At 37.2% G+C, this 16,219-nt stretch overlaps 2 protein-coding genes across 2 annotated transcripts in view; one reads left to right on the forward strand and one right to left on the reverse strand.

Moving 5' to 3' along the window:
• LOC132560438 (cadherin-23-like) overlaps positions 1-62 on the reverse strand; it is a 54,948-nt gene extending 54,886 nt beyond the window's left edge. Inside the window, exon 1 of the mRNA XM_060225103.1 lies at positions 29-62. Within this exon, the coding sequence (XP_060081086.1) occupies positions 29-62 (34 nt within the window). The remainder of the gene's footprint in view (positions 1-28) is intronic.
• A 9,251-nt stretch (positions 63-9,313) lies between these two features.
• LOC132560439 (cadherin-87A-like) overlaps positions 9,314-16,219 on the forward strand; it is a 31,253-nt gene continuing 24,347 nt past the window's right edge. Inside the window, exons 1-6 of the mRNA XM_060225104.1 lie at positions 9,314-9,356; positions 9,409-9,536; positions 11,084-11,146; positions 11,543-11,632; positions 13,317-13,433; positions 14,904-15,038. Of these exons, the coding sequence (XP_060081087.1) occupies positions 9,314-9,356; positions 9,409-9,536; positions 11,084-11,146; positions 11,543-11,632; positions 13,317-13,433; positions 14,904-15,038 (576 nt within the window). The remainder of the gene's footprint in view (positions 9,357-9,408; positions 9,537-11,083; positions 11,147-11,542; positions 11,633-13,316; positions 13,434-14,903; positions 15,039-16,219) is intronic.

Genomic DNA, 16,219 nt, shown 5'->3' on the forward strand with positions numbered 1-16,219 from the left:
TTATGTGTGGCTTTTGAAAAATACTCACCTGCTGGTATCAGCAGTAATAAAATAGTCTTCATCATTCCTTTATTTGTCACTCACTCTAGGTCTGCAAAAACAAGAGTCAGAGTGAAAATGATGAATACTCCACAAAAAAACATTTGATTGGACATAAAATTTTAACAAACTAGGCAATAATTTTGTAAATAAGGGGTTCAAGGCCCTGAATGAGATACACTGTACATCCTCTTAGTCTAATATATATACACCAAGTTTTAGTTTTCTAGCTTAAGTGTAAGTATGTGATTAGGCTACTTGTCAGTCTGTTTTAAGTTGCACAATAATATTCAAGGGAAGTCATATCAGTCAGGTCTATATATCTTGTTCTGGTAAGAAAACGTGTACATGTTCATTATTAAATTGATTCAAAATATTTCAGGCTTAAAAATACATCGATATTTCACATACACACACACATATATATGTAAAATTGATGTAGTATGGTACAAGGATTTTTCACGGTAAGTACATGATAGATCTAGGCGAATGAAACTGTTTTAACCACATATAGCTTATTGGTCGAAAGTTAACAAACATGTACAGGTATAATCATTACACTAATATTCTGATTCATTTTGGTCTTATATCACAAAAGGAAACAGAAATGCGTCAGATAATTTACAATATTGCCATGATGTTTAATGTACCCCTCCTCACTGTCTCATTTGTGGTAAAACAGCAACAAAACAAAACACTGGAATTATACCTTACCTGTGACAGGTGTGATGCCCTACTTTCGACTAAGGTGTTATTGTTTTTCCAGGTGAGATTAAAGAATTTAGATCTCCGAAAGTTAATATTTTCCCAATGCCATCCGATCGGTTCTTGAATATCTCCCTACGAACCAGTAGATGTTATATCTGCACACCCTATGTGTGTATATTCTGGTGATGAAAATAGCATAACAAGGTCTATTGATCGGTGAAAAACCGGTTTTGCAGGTTGTTTATTTTTAGCCGTATTGTTGAATGCTCCACCTCTTCTTTGCATCGGTTGTTATAATTGTATTTTGATAAATTTTACCGGAAAGAATTTGTGTTATTGTATTAAAATTATAAAGTAACAATATGATCTCATACCTAGACTGTTTACTAAGATTTTCTAAAGTAGAAAAATGGGCAATTTTATTTTGTTTCAATCATCAAAATACAAAATTAGAAAATTATCCTCTTTGTCATGTTGCCTGCAAATCTGTTTTTATACTTACACAAGTAAAATGGCCGCCAAAGTGCAAAGAAGCGGAACGAAGTCCCACCCTCGACTTGTTTGACACGCCCACCCAAACCGGTCTTGGAAGTTATGAATAGAAACACGGATTGAATGTTGATCTCAGGCAGGGCGTACAGCAGCTTCGGACAGGTAAGATGCACAACAAGGAAAACTCACCAATTGTCCATTTTCTTACTTAGTCACTATTTTGTCACGGACAAGATGAAACAAAAAATGTAAATTATGTTTTCAATGATTTTCACTAGGACTGTTTCAATTGTTTTGATCGACGTGATGTTTAGTAAATAGGACGAAGTGATAGTCAGCCTGTTAGTAGGCATAACGTGTTATTTTTGCCTGCACGTTTTAAAACGATGATTTTTGTAGTTCTGAATTCTTTATTTTCACATCAAAGAAGTTATGAATATAGCGCTGTACAGACTCATGAGTAGCGCAAGTGTAAGTCGGTAGCCCTGTGACATTTTATATCGCTGTTCAGCAAAGTACCATCATAACATGTATCATAAATCTTATGTCAACTAGTTAAAGTGATACTGAGATGTTTGTGTCTATGTGCTACATGGTAGTTGCATGATGTTGTATTTGTTGTATTAGAAAGGTACCTCGATTCTTCATTTCAGTTAATTATTGTTGAACTAACTTAGAGCGAAACATTGGGGGGGGGGGGGGGGGGCGGAGGGGGGAAGAATGCTTGATTCGATTGATTGAAAATTGTATCATTGCTGTTTTTTTTACTTTATTCATATTTTACTTTTTCAGTGCTGATTTTCGTAACATCATGTACCAGTCAGCTTGGTGGCTGGGAGCATGGCTTCTGGTTATCGTTAACACAGGTAAATAAAACTTGAATTGTAAAGTCAATGAGAACAAAAATACAAAATACTAAACACAGTAAAAGATGTATTGCAATTATTCTGAGAAGGTATATTGTACATATTTACTATATGCTCAGTACAAAGATACATGTATGATTATTGAACTGAAACCATTTTTATTTATCCTAATTTCAAAAAATTAAATAAAAAAGTTTCGTTTTTTCGAATTATCCATAGAAGATGAAGAACAGCCATACTTTAAAAGCAGGGTTAATGAAATCTGCACAATAATTTGATCAAGTTACATGACATGTGCAAATATATATATATATATATATATATTATTTGTTCTAGTTTGTGGACAAATAACTCCTGTGTTTGTACAAGATATGAATGGCTTTGGTGTCCCAGAAGACTGGGACAAAACAGGTAAGTAGAAATAAGTTTTGTGGTTCAAGTTTTAAGGTTAGGACCTATAGAGTTCATTTGGTTAAGCTATTTCATCCAATTCACATTTAATTCTTGTAATTAACATGAAACCAGACTTTTACATATGACAGAATACAGACAAGTGACATTGTTGGATGAGATTGAAGATCCCTGAAAACCGGCCAGTTTCTTGTCAGTGGCCAGTAGATGTATAGTATTGACGTGTTAAATAATTCTCATCATAATTATTGTATTGTTATGCATTCTATACTCCATTATATTTATAGATCTGCTTCCCGTATTTATTCCAATAAACGCCCCGTCTCTAATAAACCCCCCCCCCCCCACCTGTTTTCTCAGTAAATTTCAACAACTCAGGAGTCAGGTTACAAAGCTTACCTTTTAATAAATTTTAAATTCCTGATACCCATGAACATGAACAAATGAATTTTGGCACAAGAAAATTACACTGTCACAACATGTACACAAGTAATATCAATTTAATCCACGGTTCATTTCAATATACTGCAGGCCTAACGGCCGGAACTGCCATACGAACTACTGTCTTCACTTTCGCCAGTCTCGCTTTCACTCAGTTCTGTTTGTGGAATAGAAGGCGCATTCACATCAGCCATTAAATTTTGCAAAACGTCATCTGCAGCTTGGACATCCTTTTTACTAAACCCCTGGAATTCCTCATCGTCGGAATCATGCTGGAAAATATGATCCTCGCTACCGTCCAGCGAATTTGTGATACCGCATTTTTTGTACGATCTTCTGATTGTGTCCGGGCTATTGCTATCCCATGCTGTCTTGACCCAAGACAACATTACAGCTTTCGATGGGGCTTTACGATTCCCTGCTTTGGTTTTCTCAATGGGGCCACTGAAACACCATTCGTCATACAACTCTCCAAGTTTTTGTTTATTCCACGACACATCAGCTGGCTGTAGCTTACATATACATCCTCCGGGTATAACACAGATGTCTGAATTATATTTTTGACGAACCAGTTTTTTTACATCTTCAGTAAGATGACCACGGAAAGCGTCCCATACTAATAACCGCCTAGCTGTATTATACACACCCCAGAGTTTTTTTAACCAAAATTTTATACTTTCCTCGTTTGCCCAGGATTTTTGTCCGGCCTGCACATGTATACCACAATACCACTTGGTATGTCATCTTTCGGAAGGGGACGAATGCCTGGCATGTGCACAAGGGGGGCGATTTTAGTCCCATCGGTATATGCTGCCAGTGTCACCGTTATTTTTTGTTTTTCGTGGCCAGTACTGTAAACTCTGACCTCCTTTTCCCCCTTTATTGCCAATGTTGATTTTCCTGGCATGTCAAACCACACCGGGGTTTCGTCCATGTTAGCGATATGGCTATCGGGGTATTCTCGTAGCCAACACATTCTTGACACGAAATTAAAAAACTGTCAATACGATCATCAATTAATGAAACTTCATGTTGTGCCACAAGTGTAGATCGCCTGAACGAAATGTTATGTCTCTTTTTGATTTTAGAAAACCATCCATATGAGGCTTTTAACAATTGACTACCATTTGCCTTATGCATACGCAGGGCCTCAAACCGCAATGCTTTCCCAGTCACTCGTATTCCGGCCTCCCGTCTGTCCTGTAGCCATCTCATCAGATTTTTAGGTCATCTGACCCGAAGGGTCCGATGACCTATAGTCATCATGCTTCGTCCGTCGTCGTGCGCCGTGCGCCGTCCGTAAACTTTTCATTCAAACGACTTCTTCTCAAATACTAGAAGGTCTAGGGGGCTAATACTTGGCACAGAGGATACTGGCATGGAGCTCTACCAAGTTTGTTCAAATGAATGACCTTGACCCACTTTAAAGGTCACAGGGGTCAAATATGTTAAAATCTTTAAACAACTTCTTCTCATTAACCAAAAGGCTCAGAGTGTAGATATTGGGCCTGTGACATGCTGGGATGAAGGACTACCAAGTTTGTTCAAATGAATGACCTTGACCCACTTTAAAGGTCACAGGGGTCAAATATGTTAAAATCTTTAAACAACTTCTTCTCAATAACCAAAAGGCTCAGATTGCTGATATTGTGCCTGTGGCATGCTGGGATGAAGGGCTATCAAGTTTGTTTAAATGAATGACCTTGAACAACTTTCAAGGTCACAGGGGTCAAATATGTCAAAATCTTTAAATAACTTCTTCTCAAATACTAGAAGGCCTAGGGGGCTAATACTTGGCCCATAGCATGCTGGCATGGAGCCCTACAAAGTTTGTTCAAATGAATGACCTTGGCCCACTTTCAAGGTCACAGGGGTCAAATATGTTAAAATATACAAAGGACTTCATCTCAATAAGCAAAAGTCTATGAGTGCAGATATTGGGTCTGTAGCATGCTGGGAGGAAAGGCTACCAAGTTTATTTAAATGAATGACCTTGAACAACTTTCAAGGTCGCAGGGGTCAAATATGTCAAAATCTTTAAATAACTTCTTCTCAAATACTAGAAGGCCTAGGGGGCTAATACTTGGCCCATAGCATGCTGGCATGGAGCCCTACAAAGTTTGACTTTCAAGGTCACAGGGGTCAAATATGTTAAAATATACAAAGGACTTCATCTCAATAAGCAAAAGTCTATGAGTGCCGATATTGGGTCTGTAGCATGCTGGGAGGAAAGGCTACCAAGTTTATTCAAATGAATGACCTCAACCCACTTTCAAGGTCACAGGGGTCAAATATGTTAAAATATGCAAACGACTTCTTCTCAACAAGCAAAAGTCCATGAGTGCTGATATTGGGCCTGTAAGATGCTTGGAGGAGAGGCTACCAAGTTTGTTCAAATGAATGACCTCAACCCACTTTCTAGGTTTGGCTTGCTTTTTGTCAGATGACCGTTAAGGCCCATGGGCCTCTTGTTGATCTTTAGAGTAGTACTAAATGATCATTGTCAACTTTTAAATGTAGTTTTTTCTTTGTCCCTTCTTGTGCAGAGACAATTTTGAGACAGATCAGATTTTTTAGCGATTTCATATCTGGGTTCTCTTCGGTCCTTTATTGTCTCCTTTTTCATTCTGGGAATTATCAAAGAAATCAAGTGGCCGACAGGTGACCATCTTGGATTTCAAGTTTACTGTCACTATTTCGTGAGAAAATGCTGCATGGATCTTTCTTCAGTACTCTGTATGTTTCCCTTAGTCCCGGCCCCTTTCATTTTAGGACTTATTAGAAAATTAAAATGGCAGCCATACTACTATCGTGGATTTGACAAAGAGAAAAGATCAACCATTTAACAAATAATTTTCATTGCTTGTGACAGTGGAGAAGTAATTGTGGTGTCATATTATTGACAATAACATTATGTAATGAATCAGAAAACATCACAAAAAAAAGATCATTGCCTTTGTTGCCTTCAAACCTATTGAAATGAAACTTTCCTGAGTTATGTGATAACACGTTTCTTAGATTTACTTTCATTTCAAATGAGATTTTATGAAACTTGACTTGTTCAATAAAACCTCATGAAACGACAAGTCATTTGAGATCCAATATATTTGTGAATGCATGGCATCAGTTAAGTCATTATAAAATATTTTGTAAAAGTTTTATGTAAATTTTGTATGTCTTACAAAAACATGACACTTCATCAAAATCCCAATGACTCTTTTTAATATTCTTGTAGTTACAGAATTACATTTAGTCGTAGGAAATAATTGTAACAGATGTCATTATTTATTTCAATGCCTCCGCTAGGAATCGAACCCGGGACCCCTGGCGTACTAGTCTGACGCTCAACCAATCGGGCTAAAGAGAAGTTCTCTCTAGCCGAGTGGTATATTGTGGCTAGTATTTACCATGGTTACAGAGCTAAAGAGAAGTTCTCTCTAGCCGAGTGGTATATTGTGGCTAGTATTTACCATGGTTACAGAGCTAAAGAGAAGTTCTCTCTAGCCGAGTGGTATATTGTGGCTAGTATTTTACCAGGGTTACAGAGCTAAAGAGAAGTTCTCTCTAGCCGAGTGGTATATTGTGGCTAGTATTTACCATGGTTACAGAGCTAAAGAGAAGTTCTCTCTAGCCGAGTGGTATATTGTGGCTAGTATTTTACCAGGGTTACAGAGCTAAAGAGAAGTTCTCTCTAGCCGAGTGGTATATTGTGGCTAGTATTTACCATGGTTACAGAGCTAAAGAGAAGTTCTCTCTAGCCGAGTGGTATATTGTGGCTAGTATTTTACCATGGTTACAGAGCTTAAAGAGAAGTTTACCTCAAGCCGAGTGGTATATTGTGGCTAGTATTTACCATGGTTACAGAGTTCTCTCTAGCCGAGTGGTAAGAGACCATGGTTACAGAGCTAAAGAGAAGTTCTCTCTAGCCGAGTGGTATATTGTGGCTAGTATTTTACCAGGGTTACAGAGCTAAAGAGAAGTTCTCTCTAGCCGAGTGGTATATTGTGGCTAGTATTTTACCAGGGTTACAGAGCTAAAGAGAAGTTCTCTCTAGCCGAGTGGTATATTGTGGCTAGTATTTACCATGGTTACAGAGCTAAAGAGAAGTTCTCTCTAGCCGAGTGGTATATTGTGGCTAGTATTTACCAGGGTTACAGAGCTAAAGAGAAGTTCTCTCTAGCCGAGTGGTATATTGTGGCTAGTATTTACCATGGTTACAGAGCTAAAGAGAAGTTCTCTCTAGCCGAGTGGTATATTGTGGCTATATTGGTATATTACAGTATTTACCAGGGTTACAGAGCTAAAGAGAAGTTCTCTCTAGCCGAGTGGTATATTGTGGCTAGTATTTACCAGGGTTACAGAGCTAAAGAGAAGTTCTCTCTAGCCGAGTGGTATATTGTGGCTAGTATTTACCATGGTTACAGAGCTAAAGAGAAGTTCTCTCTAGCCGAGTGGTATATTGTGGCTAGTATTTTACCAGGGTTACAGAGCTAAAGAGAAGTTCTCTCTAGCCGAGTGGTATATTGCGGCTAGTATTTACCATGGTTACAGAGCTAAAGAGAAGTTCTCTCTAGCCGAGTGGTATATTGTGGCTAGTATTTACCATGGTTACAGAGCTAAAGAGAAGTTCTCTCTAGCCGAGTGGTATATTGTGGCTAGTATTTTACCAGGGTTACAGAGCTAAAGAGAAGTTCTCTCTAGCCGAGTGGTATATTGTGGCTAGTATTTACCATGGTTACAGAGCTAAAGAGAAGTTCTCTCTAGCCGAGTGGTATATTGTGGCTAGTATTTACCAGGGTTACAGAGCTAAAGAGAAGTTCTCTCTAGCCGAGTGGTATATTGTGGCTAGTATTTTACCATGGTTACAGAGCTAAAGAGAAGTTCTCTCTAGCCGAGTGGTATATTGTGGCTAGTATTTACCATGGTTACAGAGCTAAAGAGAAGTTCTCTCTAGCCGAGTGGTATATTGTGGCTAGTATTTTACCAGGGTTACAGAGCTAAAGAGAAGTTCTCTCTAGCCGAGTGGTATATTGTGGCTAGTATTTTACCAGGGTTACAGAGCTAAAGAGAAGTTCCCTCTAGCCGAGTGGTATATTGTGGCTAGTATTTACCAGGGTTACAGAGCTAAAGAGAAGTTCCCTCTAGCCGAGTGGTATATTGTGGCTAGTATTTACCAGGGTTACAGAGCTAAAGAGAAGTTCTCTCTAGCCGAGTGGTATATTGTGGCTAGTATTTTACCAGGGTTACAGAGCTAAAGAGAAGTTCTCTCTAGCCGAGTGGTATATTGTGGCTAGTATTTTACCAGGGTTACAGAGCTAAAGAGAAGTTCTCTCTAGCCGAGTGGTATATTGTGGCTAGTATTTTACCAGGGTTACAGAGCTAAAGAGAAGTTCTCTCTAGCCGAGTGGTATATTGTGGCTAGTAGTTACCAGGGTTACAGAGCTAAAGAGAAGTTCTCTCTAGCCGAGTGGTATATTGTGGCTAGTAGTTACCAGGGTTACAGAGCTAAAGAGAAGTTCTCTCTAGCCGAGTGGTATATTGTGGCTAGTATTTACCATGGTTACAGAGCTAAAGAGAAGTTCTCTCTAGCCGAGTGGTATATTGTGGCTAGTATTTTACCAGGGTTACAGAGCTAAAGAGAAGTTCTCTCTAGCCGAGTGGTATATTGTGGCTAGTATTTTACCATGGTTACAGAGCTAAAGAGAAGTTCTCTCTAGCCGAGTGGTATATTGTGGCTAGTATTTTACCAGGGTTACAGAGCTAAAGAGAAGTTCTCTCTAGCCGAGTGGTATATTGTGGCTAGTATTTTACCAGGGTTACAATATGATCACTTTTTTATAATGTTGGTAAAATGTCATAAACTGTAGCATTATTGCCATCTCATCACACTACATTCCATCCGCTGTAGTTTGCATATTTCAGTGCAATACACCTCACACTGGTCATTATGTGATTAAGGTAACAGTTTAGTCTTTAAACCATCATACATAGATTTTATGATTGCTTGTTATATATGGACATCTATTCAATGTAAATCAAAGGTAAATATCAGTTGAAAAACACCGTCATAAACAATATACTGTAAAATCCAATATTTTTGTGGGGCTAAAATTTTGTGGTTTTTCAAAAATTTATGTGTTTTCGTAGGCATTTGAATTTTTGGATAAATCTTGTTTCATTCTCCACTAGAACTATACTCTATGTCAAATTTTATCTGTTTATTCTCTGATGAGCATGAATCCATGAATTTGGAGTACCCACAAATTAAACAAAAATAAATTTCCACAAAAATTAATGATTTTACAGTATACTGTCTTCCTATTGTGTCTTCAGATAACAAATGCCTGTTATATAAAATGTGGGAAAATGGGGAACCATTCATCCTCATGAACCAAATTGGTTAATAGTGCGTATACAGATTTATATAGATAATTTCTTTACTCCTTTATAGTGCCTGTTTATACACTGCTGGCGGTGGCTAACGATGAGGTGACTTACGCAATCGAAAACTCAAACACATTTGAGTTGAAAAATGAATTTGATGGGAAGGTTTATCTTACCAAAACCCCTGATTATGAGGTGAGTTTATCCATTTAAGCTGTTTTGAAAATTTATGACAGTAAAAGGATTTATCATCATGAAACACATGTATAATCAAGTGACCATTTTTTTATTAGCCCACCATCCAATAGATGGTGGGTTATTCAAATCGCCCTGCGTCCGTGGTCCGTGGTCCGTCCGTAAACAATTCTTGTTACCGCTATTTCTGGAAAAGTACTGGATGAATCTTTCTCAAATTTCATATGCAGGTTCCCCTTGGTCCCTAGTTGTGCATTGTACCTTTTTTGAACTGATTCGCTTTCAAGATGGCCGACAAGTGGCCATCTTGCATTTTGGTAGTAAAAGTTTGTTACCACTATTTCTAGAAAAGTACTGGATGGATCTTTCTCAAATTTTATATGCAGTTTCCCCTTGGTCCCTAGTTGTGCACTGTACTTTTTTTGGACTGATTCGAATTCAAGATGGCCGACAGGCAGCCATCTTGGATTTTGGAAGTAAAAGTTTGTTACTGCTATTTCTTGGAAAGTACTGGATGGATCTTTCTCAAATTTCATATGCAGTTTCCCCTTGGTCCCTAGTTGTGCATTGTACCTTTTTTGGACTGATTTGAAATCAAGGTGGCCCACAGGCAGCCATCTTGGATGTCGACAGTAATACAGCACAAGCATATTGTCCATTATCCACCTGTAACTGACTGCTATCTAATAATACTTTGGGATCTTTTTCAAATCATATTTGCTAATAGGTGCTTAATAAAAATATCTTGTGCCATCATTGAGTACATTCAATGAAGACCAGTTCATGAACATTTACAACACCTGTAACAAACAAACAAAAATAAACAAATCTTCAAGAACTGAAAACAGATCCTCAAATGGTGGGCGCCAAGATCCCTCTTGGATCTCTTGTCATTCCTAGATTCCCTTGCCCAAAGGAGCTGTGGTGTCGCATTCATTATCCATTTATCTGTCCATCATTTGTCTGTCTGTCATCCATCTAGCATCAATACTTTCCTTTTAACAACTTCTTCTCAATAACTAAAAGACCAAAAGTCACCATTTTGGGCTAGTTACTGACTTGCTGGGATGAAGTTTGACAAAGTTTATGAATAGAAATCTTGACTCATGATCAAGTTCACTGGAGTCAAATGTCCTAAAACACTTCTTTTATTGACCAAAAGACCTAAAGTTATGATATTTGTATTAAAAGTTCATGGGATAAAATTAGCTGAAGAAATTACCTTTACCTATATTCAAGATCACATGAGTCAGCTTTGTTGATTTCTAATGATCAACTGATTGCACAAAAGTCTTAGAATCATGATATTTAACATTGATTTCTGATACAAAGCCTTACAAATTTTCCTTGTGGACAAAGATGTCAAGTTTCTTCACTTGCCCATAAATTACTTTAACTTTAAAAATGATCCATCGTTGAAGACAAATAATTCATTTTTCTGTGTACATCATACTAGTTTACTTTTTTTTGTGAAAAAAAACAAACCTGGTTGGTTTTTGTGATTGTTTCATACTATGCGAAGTGTTTATCTTTTTGATTTTTTTCAGAATGTTCGAGACAGATTTGTTACTGTGACATTTATTGCAAAGAATGAAAGAAGAAGAACTCAAGTAAGTTTTACTATTGTATTGTATTGCAGAATAAGTAACAAAATGGCTATCTGTATCAATACAGTATGCTCCTACTCATAATCAAAGATAATTTCAGAGAATGCTGAAAGCACCTTGAGCTTGGGAATAGAAATACTGAAAGTACAAAATAAAATGAGACTAGTGGAATGGTAAAACATGGCATCTGACAAATAAATTCGGAAACCACCAATGGTGATACTGAGGATGGCAACAAGGAAAGATAACTCTGATGTAAATCATATATTCTGCAATGGAGATATTTTTTGCATATCAGTGAAATCATTTCTATGATTTTTTATTTAAAAAATAATAATTGAGGAAAACTGTTTAAGATTTAAAAATAATATTGCACATTTTTTTGTTTTTTTTATAAAGACAGAAGTAGAGGTTGGTGTGAACATTCTAGATGCAAACGATAATGATCCAGTGTTTGCATCAGATACATACAGTAAGAGTATACCTGAGGTAAGTGTTTATTTGTTGTCAAAGAACTTTTAATACATATGTGTTAACTTGCATCACAGTAATATTTTAAGTAGATTCTATATGGATGTTACAAAATCTTCATACTTATGTCATGTGATATGACGTTAGATAAAATACAGTCTAACCTGTATTAAACAGCCACTGTTGGGAAATTATGAAAGTGGCCTTTATAGAGAGGTGGCCTCTTAATTGAGGTTCCTTATATTCTAACCCAAGTTGCGGCAATTTGCACATTGACATTTGAATACAGTTTAATAATAAGATATAAAACATCATCTGTTATTATTTATTATCTTGTTAGCAAGTAATTTGAAGACAGACCAATCTTTATTTTATGACACAACTATAAATACAAAAGAACAAAATTGAAAGGAAGGCATGTACAAGTTTTAATGAAACTATTGAAAAATTCTTAATCGAACAACCGTAATGTTCTACCTGTAATTTCGCATGTGATTCAAGTCAAAACATTTACTTCTTTGTTAGGTTTGTTAATGCAAAATTATTCCCAATAATTGTTAATATTTGTTTGAATATATTTCATTTATAACCAAGAAAACGTAAACATAAATTATTCATTCTTAATCTGCCTGCGTTTTCATTCAAACACTCGATGCCATGTCTAAACGACATCCAGTAAAGACTAGTATCTAGAGTGGATGGGAACTTTATAATGATGTCGCACGAAAAATGGCGACGAAGTGGAAGCACTCCAGTATTGTATATATTGTTCTTACAACCTTCAAAAATGAACCACTGCGTTGTTTTTGCTTTCTATCCATTAAAATATTTTTTATAAAATTTCTCATCCTAGTTACCTGTTGTCGGGAATGTTTCTGGGTTTTACTCTACTCCTCATTAATATTCAGGACCTCAGGTCACGGATAGCCGCTCTCTATTCTAGCGAAATGTTGAGTTTACAAAGCGAAAGCACTCGCAATGAAATTTGATTGACAAAAAACAACTAAATGTGGTATTTTTCGACAGTGCATTTATTTCTCTTAATGATCAATATTTTGTTCGATACAGAAACTTTCGATCCGATATATCTAACGAACGTAAAATACCGGTTTTCGATACAGAGCCCTATCTTCAAGAGTTAAAGTTTTTCATTTGCTGCTCATATTTCGAAGTGATTTGCCACAATAGTGATAATATGCCTGTATTGTGTATACCAGTGACGTAAATGAAATCAAACTCCATATAAAATGCATGGTGAATTGTTTACGTGCCATCAGCTGTTTTCTTAGTAGGAATGTTCACGTTGCGAGAAAACGTGACTCGCAGTCAAGAAAGCTTGTCAAATGACTTGTGGTCAAAACAGCCGTTAACCAGAGGCTTCGATCGCGAGTTTGGGGACGAAAAGGGTGGCCGCTGGCCGCGTTAGACAGGTGACTGTTAAATTAGATATCATTAGTGAGCAAAAACGATTGGGAGGGTCTGAAAACGGCCGTTATAAGCAGGTGGCCGTCTAACTAAGATGGCCGTTATGACAGGTTAGACTGTATTGATAATTTGAAAAAAAAGGAGAGAGCCATGATATTGCTGTTATACACATGTAAGCCTTCCTAGCATATAAGCCTCACACATGAGAGGGAAAGAGCAGCAGCTAATAACCTGGAAAATATGGTATATGTCTTTTATAAGTCACTTTCTATCACAGAATACGCCAGTTGGAACCACAGTCCTGAACCCTACTGATAAGTTCTATGTCAGTGATGTTGATGGAGTCAACAAGGCGCTCAGATTAATCTGTGATCCTAGCAAGGCAGCCGCTCAGGTAAGTTAATGAACTTTAATTGTAACTTAGAGACTTAAGGGTGTATTCTACCTTATCATAACATGGAGACTTATAGAGTTAATAGTACCTTATTGTAACATGAAGACTTAAGACTACATTAGTAGCTCACCTGACCCTATAGGGATACCACAGTGTCCGTCCACTATCCATAGTCTACAAAACATTACTGGTCAGGAACAACAGGAGGCAGTGCTACCAAATGGGGAAATTGAGCAAATTCATTAAAATCCTACCCCTTTTTTAGGAATAATTGGATTTTGCCTAAATGTGGCCAGAAGCATCTTGGGTAAAGGGAATCAATGCTGTATAAACGATGGGTCTTGACCCCCTACGGCAAAAAGGGGTTGGAGAGGCATGGCCCAATAGAAGAAATAGTGTAAATTTTAAAAAAATTCTTTTCCTTGTGTAGGATTGATTGGATTTCGTCAAAATGTGGTGTGAAGGAAAATCAATTTTTTATAAATGGTGGGGTGCAGTCCCCTGGGGCGGGGCCCTCTACTTGTAGGGATGACTGGACTTAACCCATATTTGGTCTGTAGTATGTTTGGATGAAGGAAATCAGTTTTGTAAAAATATAAGGTGCCTGGGGCAAGAGGGGAGGGGACTCAGTAGGGGAAAAGTTTTATATCTTTGAAATAGTTTAGATCCTAACTCCATAGCCATGTATAGCATTGCTTGGCAAAAAGAGATGAACACAGTGGTGACGTAAGAACTGACTCGTGGTCTGGCCAAGGCCCCAAGGGACTTAGATTCCTTTTTATGTCTTTGAAACAGTTGAGATCCCTATCTCATAATCTTATATAGAAATGATAGGCATCAAGAGATAAACATATTCATGATGTAAGAACATGCCATTAGTTGTGACTTCACCCTTCTGAACTTAATTTCTGGGTTATATGTTTGAAACGGCTGAGATCCCCACCCCTAAACTATTTATAGCAATGCTGGATAACAAGAATTGGTCCTTGGATGTGGCACACCTCAGGGGATGTTCTTTCTAGGTCGTATTTTTGACATGGTTGAAATACCAACTCAATAACCATATAAACTCTTATTTGGCATCAAAAGAGAAAGACAGTAATGCTATCAGAATTTAGCCATTGATCTTGCCCCATCAAAGATGTTAGCTTACTAAGCTTTAATTTGAAAATATTTGAAATACCTAAATTATAGGCATGAATAACATTGCTGTGCTTTAAAATCCTGGTGAGTGGTACTGGCCCTATAGGCCCCTTGTAACATGGAGACTTAAGGATGTATGCTTTGTACATGGAAACTTGATAAAGAATATTTGCTACTTTTTAGGAACTACCTTATTGTGTTGTGGAAAATAACAAATGCCTGCTACAAATTTCAATTTGGACACCTAATTAGAAATAATATGCTGGCCATTTGGGCATACTGGGTGAGAATTTCTATGTTGATCTTATGTCTGTTTTATTTTGGTAGCACACAGATGCCTGTAACTTCTTCGAACTAGTGAGATTCAACAGCAGTACAAACTCCTGGGCCGGATCTCTCATTCTCTCTCAGCCTCTTGATTATGAAGTCCGATCTCAGTTCCAGATCCCTATTGTTGCGACTGTAAGTTTGAGGATTAAAATCTCAATGTAACTTTGTCAAGTAGATGTTATGAGTTGGTGTAATAATCATTCATTGTCTGACATGTTGTGTCTACTTCGATGCTCCTTCTTGATTTGTCAGATGTTGTGATTATATATAAGCTGTTAGATATTTGGTGAACATATACAAAAATAACCTGATAATTGATGTTATCCTTCAAAAATTTATTTTAATGGGGCACAAATTTCAGGGTTTGTTCAAGGAACTACTATTTTGTGAGCATTTTATATTACAGATCATCTATATCCAGTAGCAAGTATCAACTTATCCAAAAAAAAATTAATTTTGCAACAATTTTCTAATTCATGGATAAAAGTAACCAAAATTATGAACAGAAAAAAACACACAACGGTTAATGATTTCACAGAATGTGTTGTCCAATATATTCTAATAGTAAATATTCGCCTTTGGCCTTGTGCAACAGTTTGGTCTGAGGGTTCAACATAACACATGTTGACCTCAAACCCAGTCAACAAATGTATATTGGTTTCACAAAATGTGCTCAGTGAATCGAATAGAACAAGGTGTGAAAAAAATGATTATCACTAGATGAATTCATCACATCTTGACAGTGATTTGTCATGACTTTCAGAGCAGAAGAGAATTATTGGGGATCAACCGAAAATAAAAATCTACTATTGCTTTCAATATCAACGATCTTTGAAGATATTTGAAGAATATACTTGATAAAACCAACAATCAGGTGTCTGTTTATACTTGATATCTAGTATCTTGCTTCAAATAATGTTTCATTTCCACAGAGGTCTAAATACACCTTTCCAAAGAGGTCTAAACACGCCTTTCCACAGAGGTCTAAACACACCTTTCCACAGAGGTCTAAATACGCCTTTCCACAGAGGTCTAAACACACCTTTCCACAGAGGTCTAAACACACCTTTCCACAGAGGTCTAAATACGCCTTTCCACAGAGGTCTAAACACACCTTTCCACAGAGGTCTAAATACGCCTTTCCACAGAGGTCTAAACACACCTTTCCAGAGGTCTAAACACGCCTTTCCACAGAGGTGTAAACACGCCTTTCCACAGAGGTCTAAACACACCTTTCCACAGAGGTCTAAATACACCTTTATCAAGAGAGATATACATGATGATGTTTTGATTTTTATGGCCTGGATTAGTAC

Source organism: Ylistrum balloti, unplaced genomic scaffold (genome assembly GCF_031769215.1).
Source record: "Ylistrum balloti isolate Yb309-2 unplaced genomic scaffold, AGI_CSIRO_Ybal_v1 Utg371062, whole genome shotgun sequence".
NCBI lineage: Eukaryota > Metazoa > Mollusca > Bivalvia > Pectinida > Pectinidae > Ylistrum > Ylistrum balloti.